At 42.5% G+C, this 14,995-nt stretch overlaps 1 protein-coding gene across 5 annotated transcripts in view; it reads right to left on the reverse strand.

The window, feature by feature from the left end:
- Nucleotides 1-712: 712 nt before the first annotated feature.
- Nucleotides 713-14,995, reverse strand: part of sgsm1a (small G protein signaling modulator 1a) — a 26,221-nt gene continuing 11,938 nt past the window's right edge. For 3 of the 5 annotated variants that reach the window (XM_058374581.1, XM_058374578.1, XM_058374579.1), the window contains 20 exons: nt 14,237-14,304; nt 13,446-13,591; nt 11,937-12,074; nt 11,603-11,727; nt 10,863-10,930; nt 10,075-10,238; nt 9,618-9,741; nt 9,294-9,411; nt 8,460-8,524; nt 8,125-8,270; nt 7,134-7,262; nt 6,743-6,928; nt 6,489-6,557; nt 4,981-6,102; nt 4,529-4,653; nt 4,293-4,375; nt 4,088-4,197; nt 3,907-4,003; nt 3,258-3,425; nt 713-3,165 (listed from right to left, as the gene is read on the reverse strand). In XM_058374581.1, coding sequence (XP_058230564.1) covers nt 3,077-3,165; nt 3,258-3,425; nt 3,907-4,003; nt 4,088-4,197; nt 4,293-4,375; nt 4,529-4,653; nt 4,981-6,102; nt 6,489-6,557; nt 6,743-6,928; nt 7,134-7,262; nt 8,125-8,270; nt 8,460-8,524; nt 9,294-9,411; nt 9,618-9,741; nt 10,075-10,238; nt 10,863-10,930; nt 11,603-11,727; nt 11,937-12,074; nt 13,446-13,591; nt 14,237-14,304 — 3,340 coding nt within the window. In that variant the 3' untranslated portion in view covers nt 713-3,076. The remainder of the gene's footprint in view (nt 3,166-3,257; nt 3,426-3,906; nt 4,004-4,087; nt 4,198-4,292; nt 4,376-4,528; nt 4,654-4,980; nt 6,103-6,488; nt 6,558-6,742; nt 6,929-7,133; nt 7,263-8,124; nt 8,271-8,459; nt 8,525-9,293; nt 9,412-9,617; nt 9,742-10,074; nt 10,239-10,862; nt 10,931-11,602; nt 11,728-11,936; nt 12,075-13,445; nt 13,592-14,236; nt 14,305-14,995) is intronic. The other 2 variants (XM_058374580.1, XM_058374582.1) reach the window with 2 other exon arrangements.

A 14,995-nucleotide genomic window follows, 5' to 3' on the forward strand; every position in this document is an offset into this window, starting at 1 on the left:
TAATCACACACTCGCTATAATCACACACTCGCTAAAATCACACACTCGTTATAATCACACACTCCCTATAATCACACACTCGCTATAATCACACACTCGCTATAATCACACACTCGCTATAATCACACACTCGCTATAATCCCCCAGTCACTATAATCACACACTCACTGTAATCACACACTCACTATAATCTCACACTCACTATAATCACACACTCGCTATAATCACACACTCGCTATAATCCCCCAGTCACTATAATCCCCCAGTCACTATAATCACACACTCGCTATAATCCCCCAGTCACTATAATCACACACTCGCTATAATCACACACTCGCTATAATCACACACTCGCTATAATCCCCCAGTCACTATAATCCCCCAGTCACTATAATCCCCCAGTCACTATAATCCCCCAGTCACTATAATCACACACTCACTATAATCACACACTCGCTATAATCACACACTCGCTAAAATCACACACTCGTTATAATCACACACTCGCTATAATCACACACTCGCTATAATCACACACTCACTATAATCACACACTCACTAACAGCAGCAGCTCCTGTCACGCACTGTTTTCTTAGTCAAAATGTTTTCTTAGTTCTGACTGTGGAACGTAAACAGTAACCCAACATCCCATAAATGTGTGTGATTTCCCTCGTCATTATAATAATAACACCATTCCAATATGTAGAGGCAGATATATTGTTTAATCATAAACCACAATTGTACAAGTGCGAGTGTTACATACAAAAGCCAAGACAAAACTGAATGCATTAAAAGATAGAAACAAATAAATAAACAGCTCAAAGCAAGACGTACAAATAATACAGTTTTTTTTTCGTCGCTATCATCGAGCTAGCTAGCTTGCACAAATTTTCCACTGATATCCAAAGCAACATGACAAAGTGGCAAGTTCATAGAGGAGCAGAATCTTCAGGCGAACGCATTGCTTCAAAGAACGGTTGATGAAGTACACTGGACATACTGCACTGGTCAGAAGAATGGATCAAATTTTAGTTTGGATTCTGTTCAGGTCATGGAACAACTCGCCCTGCATTAACTGCAACAGATTCCTGCTCATCTGTCTGAAGGATTTTGTCTGGTGAAGATGACTAAACATTTCGTTTAGGTAATTCTGCTGCACAGTGAGCAACAATATCACTAAAAATACTTTGGTAGTTTGTCACAAGTCCAATATCTGGACAATACTCGCAGCATAATGGATACGGACTTTTGAAACTCTGACCCTGACAGGCGTTCCTTTGTGATCCAGGTCCTGAACTGATAAAAGGCAGAGGGCAGATGTGAAATTGTTGCCCTAAACTTGGACTCAAACAGCACCAATGGAGCATACAGACTAGCAGAAACACAGTTAAGGCCACACTGTAAACGGTAAGTTACTCCAGAATGCAAAAATAAATAAGAGGACTGCTGAAGTTTCTCTGCTTTAATATATATTTCCATTCAGAACAAAAAACACAATCTCTAACATCATGGTTCATAATATATATTAATATCTCTCTATATAATATATATATATATAGAATATAGATTTGTCCTTATGCACAAATAAGCTGTTTTCTTCTCTTTTTTCTGTTACAGTTACAGTAAAGTGAAACCCATGATAGTGCACATGCGGAGCCTTGCGTAAGTATTCACACACATGTTGTAATGTTAAAACCTTAAACTGGACTGGATTTAATGGGGATTATATGTCATGAAGCAACACAAAATAAATAACACAGAAATAATCAATACAGTTTAGCAATAATAAATATGAGAAGACTGAGGAACAGTGAAACATGGTTGTGGTAGCACCATGCTCTTGTTGATTATCTGAAGAATTGGAGGGCTTCATTTAATCTCTCTCCACAGGATGTTTTGATTACTAATGATGCTTTTTCTTTAGATATGTTCTCTAATAAACTCTTCAAGGTTCTTTTGTATTTACAGTGAAGTCACATGACACTGGATCCACACGCAAATCGACTTCCTTCAACTAACAAGGTGGTAAGTTTCAGGGTTCACACGAACAGGGGTGACAACAGTATTGATTTTGCAGCCCTTTAAGACTTCATTTCGATTTTGTGTTGCGTCATGACTTTTATCCCCAATGAAGTCCATTTCAGTACCAAGTTGTAACACTAAAAAAATGTGGAAAGGTTCATAGTGTAAACACTTGTGCAAGGCACTGATGATAGCTGATGCCTCGCATTGACACACTGAAATATCTGCTGCGGTGTGTTCAAGTTTCTGAAAGATGGTTCACAACAGTGCACACAGACCTGCATGTAATAAAATTCAGCACTAGATCTCATCACTACTGAAGGTAAAGGTTGGAAGGAGATCTGAATGAGAACACGTCTCTGTAACACAGTGTTGAGAGGGCGTTAAAGTCGCACCTTGACAAAGCAGCAACTTAGGTAAATATCAATATAATGCCATGTTACTGAAGATACACACAAGGTGGTAACCAGACGTGCAGCTGTGTAAGGAAACTGACCCGAAGAGGCAGAGAAATTTGGAATGTGTGATACGTGGAGTGTCACTGAGGTCTTAGATAGCTTTCGACATGAATTACCTCTCACTTCTATTAGATTCATACACTGGAATGTAAAAGACACCAGTGGCGCAGTGGGTTACATTGCTGCCTCACAGCTTCAGGGTCTCCGGGTTTGATCCTGAGCTCTGTGTGTGTGTGTGGAGTTTCGCATGTGTTCACATGGCTTTCCTTTGGGTTCTCTGGGTTCCTCCTATCTCTGAAGACATGCCGGTATGTGCACAGACTGTGCTAAATTGCCCCCTAGTGTGTGTATGGTGCCTGGGGTGTGTGCCCAGCATTTCTGGGACAGACTCCGGATCTTTTCACCCTGACCAGGATAAAGTGTTTGCTAAAGATGAACGAATTTAGTAGCAGCATCAGCTTATAAACATAACTACGGTTATTCGAGAGCTAAATGACTTGGACCCAGGAGGTTTTCTTGGCCGTTTCCTGTCAGCAAACACTAATGGCACATTTTGGCATGGAGACAGTTGAGGGCGGTTGACAGTTGTCTCAGCATTACTTGTTTTCGATGAGCATCTGCACTTTGCAAACAAGCTCTCGAGCCAGTTCCATGATTTGCTTCACGTTATGATGCTCGGCCATTTCTAGAAACAAAATCAAAGTAAAAGACTTTAAAAATGCACCACTGGGTTTAGAAAGTTCCAATGGATTTGATAGTCATGGTTTACTGTGTTACCATTGAAAAATTTGATGATGTCAGTGAAGTCCATGTTGTTCTCTAGGATGATGTCTCTGTAGATCTCGACAAGGGCTAGGGCAATAAACAGGACAAACTGGCTAGAGGAGACGTGCTTAGCTGCCCAAATGCTCTCCCACACTGCAAACACGTCTTCATACACCAACTCTGACGAAGCAAAACAACACACCAAAGAGTCAGATCCACAAAGTTTAACATATAACAGTTTGTATCTATAATAAGGTCTGTATCTGCTCTCATGCCATAATAACGTCATCCATTTGTTTTCTTTGTTTCTAGCGACTCCTGTAGAAAGCAAGTGGAATTTTCCCGGGATATGAAATAATCACCACCAGGGGGAGCTGTTCCATTATTTTTATTTTAATTACTTTGAAACCACTGTTTAATCATATTTCTGTTTACTGTTTTTGTATATGGTCCAAAACTCAATTCAGTCTTATTATAGAAAGCAGTAAATTACTCATCTCCTTGTTAAACCCCCAAAAGATGACTCATGAGGCCACTGCTCCCACATCTTGCTGACATAAAAAACCCATCACTAGCTGTTGGTTATTAGGGTTTTGTTCAACCTTCGACACTGCAGCCGTGCTCTCATACTTGCATTAGGATTTGCTGCATTTTCCGTTACCTCGTTTAAAGTCTAGAAGGAACCAGCGGTAGCAGAAGTAGAAGTGGGTGTAGTCACCGTTCTGATGCATCAGCTCAAAGAGCTCTGAGTCCAGGATCTGCAGAGATGGATAGCTTCATATAAAAAATGTAAGATAACACAAAATAAAAGCTAAATGTTGTTTCTGTAATCACAGTTTCACCTGGATGAGGGATCTCATGTTGGCGAAGTGAGTGTCCATGGCACCGCCGTGAGGAAAGTTCTGATTCATTCTCTTCATCAGTTGGGTGAAACAGCTATAGGCCAGAGCCTCTGAATAACAGATAATAACATGAAAAGTTATGACACGACCCCCCCCCCCCCCCCCCCCCCCCAAAAAAAACATTTTAAAAATCATACACACTCACCGTCATCGAGAATGACCAGCAGAGGAGCCAGAAGGTCACACATCCCCTGCACGTAGCCGATCTCTAGATGCTTCCAGATGTAACTGTAGACGTAGTGTGAACGTCAATTATTTCAATAAATCAGCAGAACCAAAACCATGACTAAGCTGAGGATTGACTGAATCTGGAACTCTTGCTTGGCTTTGTGATTGCAAATAAACTTGAATTTTACTGTGGAATAAATGTAGGCACCCAACCTGCACATGACGTTGCGGAGTTTCTCCAGGTTAGCGGGGGTGAAGTACCAGTAGTTCCTGTCACACCTTTGCACGTCCTTGTCAATACGATGCAGGTTCAGAGTGTACAAGTCCAAGAGCTCCTGCTGCAAACACCAGGCAGGCCACATGCACAAGTAACAGCTGAATCATATCATCGGATTTCTATGCTATATAACATGTTTATCTGCTTATTATTAGTTTAAGTTTACATAAAGCATTAATCAAACAAGTCTATGTGAAAGAGCTGTTACTATATATACAATAATAATAAAAAGCTGGGATTTGCAGCTGCACGACTGTTAGATTTAAGAATTAATCATTTTTGCTATAAACTAATCAATTTTAAATGTCATTTTAGACGATTACGGACGCATCTTAGTATCTTAGATTTTGGTGTCTCACACATCTATACCAATAAATAAGACGTGTACCGAGTAAATTGTTCCAGTGGGGGAAACTGAAGTGGTGGTGCTCTTCTCACTGGCCACAGCATGTGACTCATACTGAGGGTAAAGTGTCTCCGCTTCACTGGCTCCCTGAACGCCCACCAGGCGGGCCACGGGGATCTCCTCCATCTCGATGGCTGAAGGTGACTCGTCTGAGTCAGTGGCAGGTGTCTCTTTGCTCATTTCACGTGTGCTGAAGGCTTCAAACACAACAGGCACCACAATCTCCTTTACCACAGGAGCACTTGGCATCATGACCTTCTTCCTGACCACCTCCACCTGACCTTTCTCTTTAACCAGACTTGAACTGTGAGCCTCGGCTGCTCTCTGAGCCTCATTCGACTTTGGTCTTGAATCGGTTTGTTTCTCAGATGGCTCTGCTTTGGATGTTTGGATTTTCACGGATTCATCAGTCTTTATAGAAGCAGAAGTATTTATTATCTCACTGTATGTAGTCTTTAAACCTGGTGAACGGTATCCAGTCTCAGAGCCTGTACCTACACACTCTTCACTTTTTTCTCCTTTTGAAACAGATATCAGTAATCCAGACTTCTCCTCTTGTTTAGGTTCTTCTGCCTCCTCTAATACCTCTGTCCTTCTTTTTTTGTCCTCTACTTTGGTGGCCTTATTCACCTGAGGAACAATACCTTCAAAACCTTCACCAACTTCAGAGTGTTCTCCTACATCCACCTCATTGTTCTTCTCAGACACCTGAGGTTCTTCCACAGTATCCATAACTTCCATTTCTGCTTTCTCACTCTTACCTCCTGCACATGCCATGACAGTTTTCTCCATCTTTTCTTTTTTGTTTTCTTCCTTCCTGTGATCCTGCATGACATTCTCCAGGGTGGAAGTTTTGGTGCTCATCTCCTGCACGCCGCTGTCTTCTGTGCTGGGGGAGTCCGACAGCCCCGAGGCGACAGAGATGTTTCTGGAAGAGGGATGACCCGAGTCTGAGCCGTTGGAGACTTTGGAGAGGAGTTTGACTTCATTGACTTTGGGCTCGGCATCAATCTGTTCGACCTCGTCCACGGACTCGAACACCTGAAGGAAGAAGCCAAAGGGAAGCCAACTACTCCAGGGGAAGGGGCTTTGGGGAGTGAAGAACTAGCAGGGGCAGTGTGGGGACGGGGGAATACCTGTTTAGACGTAATACTGTAGCAAAATACATGCACAATACTTTTAGTGCAACATACTGATGTTCAGATGAGTTATGTGAGTGTACTGAAGATTTAATACTGAAATCTGAGTGTCTCAGGGTTTGATGTAACCACAATATGTGAAGCAGAAATGTATGTTTTGGGCTGTGACTCGAAAAAATTATGGAAAGTCATTGGAGGCCAAAATACATAACATTCTGATGCTGTATTTGATCATACAAATGAAAAGGATGCGCTGGATCAAGTGATATTTTATAAGCTGTATTTTTTTATAATGACCAGTGAAGCCTTGCGCTACCTCTGTGTGAGTCAGGTGAATATTATATGATTTACCTGTGTGCTGCTGCTGGAGTCACTCTGCAGACGAGCTCTCTGCCTCTCTGAACTGCAGCTCTGAGATGACTACAGATTGAGAAATAAAACACTAGGCATGATGTGGAACAAATAAAGAAAAATGGGTGAATTTTGTAATACACAGCAGAGAGGGTAAGGCGGTGTGTGGCCACCAGGTGTCAGGTTTATATCAGGAAATAAATCCAATCACTGGCGTGATGTTTCTGTGTGTTACAGTTGGCAAAACTGTGTACCTCGTTGCTGATGGACGAGTCACGGTGCACTGCGCTTGGAACGCTGTTGCTGTCCATACTGGCCATAGATGAGCACTTAGCCAAGGCTACAGCATGCTGCTCTTTTTCCTTCTGCCGCACGATGGCCTCGCAACCCAACCACTCGCTCATCGTCTTCTCGTAGCACGTTCGCATCTGCTCGTCTACCTGCAGGGGTCGAGGGTCACAGAAGAAGTTCAGGGGTAACAGATTTCATTGCTGTCCTTATTCAGACCATTTGTTCAAGCTAATCAACATTTACATGATCTACATTAGCAGCTGCAGGGCCAGATAGTATAAATAAGCTAAGAGCTAAGCCCCATCCCTGTCTGACAGCAGCACAAGGACGTGACTCACAGATCCAGACACTGACCTCCTTCCTCTCATTCTCTGACATCCCGAACTGGTAGTGACCCAGCAGGAAGGGCCAGACCTCCTTACGTAGAGAGGGTTCAATTCCTCCAAAATACACCAACCGCCACAGCTCCTGCTCATCATACGCCTTTACACAGGAACACATTGGATCCGAACAGAAAAGGTCACACAGTAATATCTGTCTATAGCTCAGTGAGTATGACCAGACACGACAGATTTACGTATATATATATATGAGAGAGAGAAAAAAAAGAGACAGAGAGAGGTTCTTTGGATGGGTAAACAAGAAATCCCAATCTGCACCATGGCTGTAAATTTGCATTGTTTGGAACACTCATTGAAATGACATGTGGTGTTTAGCGACAGCACTCGGAGTCCCAGAGGCTCTGCATTAATCATTCTGCACATATTGTGTGTGTGACTAATCATGGTGATGTGCTCAGAGGTGATAAATATGCATCGGCAAGCCAACCACACTGCGTATGCTGATCTGGGATCAGTTTCACAATGTAGAGATCACGGGCCTCGTCAATATGTGCATGTGTTAAGGAAGCAGGAGTCAGTGAGTGTGTGTAGGTGAACACATGGGAGTCAGCATGTGTCTAAGTCTGAGAGGCTGGAGGAAAAATTACACCACAGCACTGGATTCGAGTTCTGGATTCGATTTGTATAACAGAAGTGCGGCTGCAGATCACAGATCTATTTCAATATTTGTTTTAATGCTGTTTATTGTTCTGTAAGGAGACGTTTATAGAAGGAGTCTCCAGTGTCCGTGGAAATGACTGATGACTGAAAAGACTGATTTTATGGACATTCCATGCAACTCTAAATGGAAAAAAGGTACATTGCCATTCCTAAACAGGAAATAAATCAATATTTGCACCAATTATTTTTCTGTAACAAAAAGAACAGTGTTTTATTATTAATCTGTTTATATGAAATTTGTATACACAGCATGTGTGCTTATGAGAGTGTGTGCTTGTACATACACTGCAGTCCTGCAGGAACTTGTTCCACACTGGTGTAGTGAGACCTCCGGACGCGTCACACGGCACATCGGGCATTACGATGGTGTGATTGACCAGAGCGGAGAGGTGTGTGCGCACAGTGGACAGGTGACGGCAATATGCCAACCCTAAACAACACAGATGTGTGTTAGCATCACAGACAGGTTCATTTCAGCTCAGTGGATTTAGAGTGAATAATGCTAAATAAGTATTTCAGAATGATAAAAACTAAAACAGGCAAAATTCATCACTTGGTGTGCCACTTGAAGCTTTTCAGCATAAAACACAAAAAATATACTCAGTTGGTTCACACATACAGCCATAGAACGCTCTGGAGATGATCTGATACTTCATGTTGTCACACAGCAGCTTCAGAGGAGCTCTGCAGAAGAAATGACATCATCAACACACATTATTAGACAAGCTGGCACATCAGGGATCAGTGATAAAATCAACATCTTCACGTGGACTGCTCCTGAACAGAAATATATGTGTCCACTAGAGGGCAGAAACGAGCAATAAACGCAGCAATGTAAAAAATTCAAAGCTAGATATTTGATGCTTGTAACCATGTCTCTTTCTAAGCTGGACATAGATTACTGAGTTTTCCAGGATAAACAGCCCTGTTTATATGTCTTGTCTGAGACAAATTGAGAAGTGGTGTGTTTAATTTGTTCCAAGCCCGCAGCAGTGCTGTATGATTAAACATTCAGCATCAGTATCACACTCAAAAAAAAAAATACAAGCATTTGCAAAGGCAAGATGCGATCGGATAAAATAAATGATCTGTTGTCGAGGGCTAAACAAACAGCAGTCGTTGTTTAATTGAAACACCATTGATGCAGATGTTAAATCTTTCTTTGGGACTGCTGATGAAAACCAATTTTTCGGCAGCTGGTGGTGAAAGCGGATGTTGATACTAAAGTATCATGACATTGAGGACTAAGTGTGACATGGCCTGTTACCTAAAATTAATTTGACCCCTGATTTACACAAATCATCAGATCTGTCTCAGTCAGTAGACAGAGTAATTCTAACCCTAACCTTAATCCATAACCCTATCTTTAAAAACCCTAACACTAAATCCACCCCTAACCCAACCCCTCAACAGGAGCCGTAACCGTTATTCTATACTCCAGCTTCAGCTGTACCTTTCATGTTTGCAGCCGTTGGGTGACGCTCCATCGTAGAAACTGGCCTGAGAACATGAGGACTTCCTCTCTGTTGGCTGCCACATGTTTACCCCCTGCTCCATTGGTTCTGAGCTAGCTGGAATACACAAGATCAACATAAACACATCACACATCACCTCTCAACAACTCCCAAGCACAGGTTACACTGATTAATAATAATACACTTATTCTAATACATTACTGCTTCTATAAACAAGTGTTTTTTCAAGAGTGAATGTAAATTATATATATTCCTTAATTCCAAACACACACACACACACACGCACACACACACCCACACACCGAGCTCATTCTGGCTGTTGGGGAAGACAATGCGGAAGACGTAATCGGTGGCTTCATCCTCCTCCTTATCTGAGTCCACTGATCCCTGAGTTCCTCTCTTCTTCAGCTTAGGAAAGACTTTACCCTAGAGGAAGAAACACACACACACACACACACACACACACACATATCTCAGCTGGATCTTCTTGCAGCAGCACACAACAAAATGCCTCATCACTTGAAAGTGTAATGAATGTGATGAAGAATGAAGAGCCAGAGGCATTAATTAATCCAGCGGTGTCTATCTGCGTTAGTTGACGGCGTGAGACAGTATTATCATCCCTCCTACAGAGAACGGGGACAGTTACACTCGGCTGGACTCCCAGCTACAGACAGATGCCGCACTGTCAAGACTGGCACTCCTGAAAGCTTTTCTGCGGTGCCGCTTTTTAACTAAATAAAAGGAGGAAGGCGTTACCTTGTCTCTTTGGGACCACAGCGGCGGGTCGAGCTGACCGTGAGGCAGCAACCCGTTCTCCAAACACGACAGGAACTGCAGGAGATGACCTCCTTGTGGGAAACGTAGAGGAGGCCTCTGAATGCCATCCTGGTTTACCAGAACTAAGGTGCCCCCGCTGTCCACTGAAATACACACACACACAGTATCTATCAACATCCACAGCCAATGCAAATCCATTCCAGTTGAAGAGAGGAGCTGATGGGGTGAGATTTAATCTCAGACCTGACCCTTCAATCAGCCTTAATGAAATAAACTCCAAAAAAACTCTGAAGCTGATGAGACGATCTAGCTCTTTGTTTTTTTATTCTCCTGGTCCTTGATAAATGTGTAATTTAAAGTTTTCCCACAGCTTTATAACAGAGAATTTAAGGTTTTGTGTTTTTTCAGTAAATTTTGAGACCATTCACAGCTTTAATGCTTAAATCTCACACTAAAGAAATTGCGCTCTGCACATCCTCTTCCTGCAGGCATTGTGTGTGTGTGTGTGTGTGTGTGTGTGTGTGTGTGTGTGGGTGTGTGTGTCTGTGTGAGTGTGTGTGAGTGTGTGTGTGTGCGTGTACAGTGATGAATGAGGATGTAAAAGTGTGACTCAGGGGGTTTAATTAAACCCACGCTGCGGTTTATTTCATATCTGAATTTTCTAATACAATACGCTGCACAGTAATTGGGTTTGGAGATGCCACAGCGTCCTCGAGCTAGAAACGCTAGCAAGTCACTCTAATGAAACTCTGTACGGTGCAACGTACCCTGCTGATGACAATGCAAATACACAATCTCCTCCAGGCGTATGGTCATGGCGTAGTCCCAATACACACTGCAACACAAAAACACACACACACACATGCGTGAGATAATCGGCCATGTTGTTAAGCATCAGAGAGAAGTAATTAGGATCAGACAATTAGACAATTAGGATTAAATGTTTAGCATGTTCATGGTGTTACTTATCAGCATGAGCTCATCAGAGACAACAGAACTAAAGAGATAACAGCTGAGAAGAAATAAAATCATGTGAAGTGCTACATCTTGCTTACTCTCTGCGAAAACGTTTATAAATGACAGAAGTTTTAATAAATGCCACATTTTTTTTTGGCAGGAGAGAACGTGTTCGGTCTCCACCTGGTTTGACATCCTTGAGAAATGAGTTTAATCTCTCAGCCCAAGCCTCAGGCATATAAACACACCGGCTTTCATAAACATAAAAGAAAAAACAAGATGAATGACGGGGAATTATAATTAAGTCTGCTTTTATGAATAAAAGAAAAATAAGTGCTGATCTTCACCTGAAGTTTTTTATTAGCAATTCTAATGTGTGCTGATATATTCACCCTGATTTCATGTGATCGGTTGCTGCTGTGAACAAACACTGAAATGGTTAGCATAGCTTTGCTGTGTTTTTTGGGGCATTTTAGCTGTGCACATTCCTATAAAACCATGTTTGACATTTAATATGATCTCCTGATCCACATATGGAGATGAGCTGTACCTCCTCTCGTATTCCAGATCTCCCACAGAGCCGTTCATCAGCTGATTGGGTGTCCACTTCAGCGCCATGGTGTCGGCCGTCTGGTGCAGTGACAGGTATCCTGGGATCGCCTCCATGTCGTCTCTCTGTATAAACAGCAACAGGCTGCCATGTCAACAAACACCAAAATTCTTCAGCAGGAAAGATTGCAGAAGTTCCTATAACAGCACGTCTCTAGGCATTTTATTCCTTTGTGGACCAATCAGAATCCAGAATTTAGCACGGCTGTGATGTCAGTGATGGTTAGTTATCCATGATCTATGAACAATCGTGTATGTGTGTGTGTGTGTGTTACCGGCTGTACGAGCACGTTGTTCTTGCCAAACAGAAGGGTGGCTCTGGAGTTCTGGTGCAGAGACTCCACGTAGTCTCTTGCTGAGGGGGACGGAGAAGGACGCTCATCAATACTGCTGCTGGAGTGTCTCTTCTGGATCTTTACACACACACACACACACACACAGTGCCCATGGTTTAAAAATACTGTATAGTGTGACTTGCAGCTTTACCTGACAACTACAAGGTGCTGACACCGAACACTCCTTCCATAAACACGTCCTTGTGTATGAGCTGTTACTATAGAAACGAGTACTTATAAGCACTAGAGTGTTAATATAACCTGTGATGTACAGCTGCACTACTGTCAGAGCTGCTGTTAGAGAAAATTAATCAACACCTTCTGACCAATCAGAATCCAACGTTCAGCAGCCCTATGGTGTAAATATTAAAGCACTGAATGAGAGCAATAAATATGACGGGTGTTCCGACAGCTTTCTCCAGTTCAGCCATTATTCATTTTGTAATACGTTTGCAGTCAGAACACACACACTCACACACACACACACACACACAGTCACATCTTTTATCACATCTTACTCTCGTCCAGAATGACTCAGCATTAGAGAGAGAGAGAGAGAGAGAAAGAGAGAGAGAGAGAGAGACCCATTTGTTTCTAATGGGCATGGCCTGTTCTGTATTTTTCTGATGAAAAACTGCAGTAGCTAAATATTAAAGTCAGCTGGTTAAATATAAACCAGACTAACTAAACTGAACTAGCCCCATATTTTCACTTACAATGTCCTGCTTCTTTCTTCCAAACTCATTTTCTTTGCATTTTGACAGGATAAAATAAAACCATGGGTATATGATTTTTTTTTCTCCCAGTTCTTCCATCAAACAGGAAATGGGAAGTAGTTGATGGAGCAGAAGGACAATTTGTCATAGTGTTGGTCAGTGGAAACATTAAAGCTTTGTCTCTTCTCTGGGAAATCTCCATTCGAATGTCTCTCTCTTTGTTTCTTGCTGCTGCTGACAATCAGAAGGAGGACAGGCATCTTAATGTTTAATGATACTGACCACACCTTAAGGCAAAAACGAACGAGATGAATTCTGTCGCTTTATGCCAGACGGTGACCTTATCAGCTGCTAGCATGTCACTCAGCACCGTACTCCATTTAATTATTAGCCAATGTTTGCCTTTTTTCTCCACATGCCTTCAGCTCTGTTTAAATAAAGCAGGAGTGGAAGGAGCTCCAATCTGATTTGGGTAGTGTGTGTGTGTGTGTGTGTGTGTGTGTGTGTGTGTGTGTGCCCTAACAAGAAATGACAAGTCAAAATTCCTTCCCAGGTAGATCCACTTAATCTACACAAAACAACTATAATACTGACTCGGGGTATTGTATCCAGCTTCTTTCACAGCTTCACACACACACCGTGTGCTGTAGAGTACAGTGCAGTGTGTTGTGTGTTTTGTGTCCAGTGTGTAGGCAGTGTGTTAGACGGAGTGTGTGTGTGTAATGTCACTCACACACAGCGCAGGTCTCTTCGTGGGCGAGTCCTGCCTGTAGTGCGCACTGTGGATCCTGTGTCTCTGCACCAACTCGTCTGCTGAGGGATCCGTCCAGAAATGATCGGCCGTCTTCATCTTAGTGTACTCAAGTGCACACGGACCAACTGAGAGAGAGAGAGAGAGAGAGAGAGGGAAAGAGAGAGAGAGGGTAAATGAGAGAGATGAAAGGTGATGGGAAAAGAGAAGAAGGTACAGAGAAAGAGATAGATAAAACAAGCTGGGAGAGAGGGAGTGAAACAGATGATAGGGATAAAGTGCGAGAGGGAGTGAAACAGATTAAACAGACAGACGAGTGAGAGATGAATGCCAGAGTGACAGAAAGAGAAATGGAGAGGCAGATGAGAGAAAGACAGACAGAATGTCATAAGTAACTGAGAGAGATGGACAGAAACAGAGAAGAAGAGATAAACAAAATGACAAGTGTGAAAAGGATGATGAGCAAAGGACAGGCAGAGAGACGATGAAGATGGATGGAAACGCTTCAGACTGAAAGAGATGAAAGAATGATGTAAGGGGGAATTAAGAGAGGGAGAGAGATCAGTAGAGAGAAAAAATAAATAGGAAGGAGTAAGATGGAGAGATGAAGGAACAGAGACACATGAAAGAGAGAAGGAGGAAGAGGGGATATTGAAAAGACGGGCAGATGGAGAGAAGGAGGGAGAGACATACAGCGAGTGTGTATCTCACAGTGACACAGACGGAGAGGTGGAAGGAGAGACAGATGGAGAGATGGAGGGGGAGAAACACACCTAACAGAGAGGCGAGGATGGGGCCGTCCACTGGGTCCATGAGCACCGCCTCCTTTTCATAATACTTACTGAAATCATCACAACATCATTATCAGCAGCTACAAGCACTACAATGCATCCATCCTTTCATCCATCCTTCCAGACTTGCATACATCTACCCATTCCTTCATCCATCCATCCTTTTATCCATCCATCCATCCATCCATCCAACCTTGCATCCATCTATCCATTCCTTCATCCATCCATCCATCCATCCTTTCATCCATTCATCCAACCTTGCATCCATCTATCCATTTCTTAATCCATCCATCCATTCATCCAACCTTGCATTGATCTATTCATTCCTTCATCCATCCATCCATCCATCCAACCTTGCATCCATCTATTCATTCCTTCATTCATCCACCCATTCTTCTAACCTTTCATCAATCTATCCATTCCTTCATCCATCCATCCATCCATCCAACCTTGCATCCATCTATCCATTCATTTATCCATCCATCCATCCATTCATCCAACCTTGCATCCATCTATTCATTCATTTATCCATCCATCCATCCATTCATCCAACCTTGCATCCATCTATTCATTTCTTGATCCATCCATCTAACCTTGCATCCATCTATTCACTCCTTTATCCACCCATTTATTCATCCAACCGCGCATCCATTCATTTATTCTTTCAGTCATCCATCCATCCAACCAACCTTGCATCAATCTATTCAATCCTTCATTCATCCATCCACTCATCCAACCTTG

The sequence above is a fragment of the Hemibagrus wyckioides genome, linkage group LG22 (genome assembly GCF_019097595.1).
Source record: "Hemibagrus wyckioides isolate EC202008001 linkage group LG22, SWU_Hwy_1.0, whole genome shotgun sequence".
Classification (NCBI taxonomy): Eukaryota; Metazoa; Chordata; class Actinopteri; order Siluriformes; family Bagridae; genus Hemibagrus; species Hemibagrus wyckioides.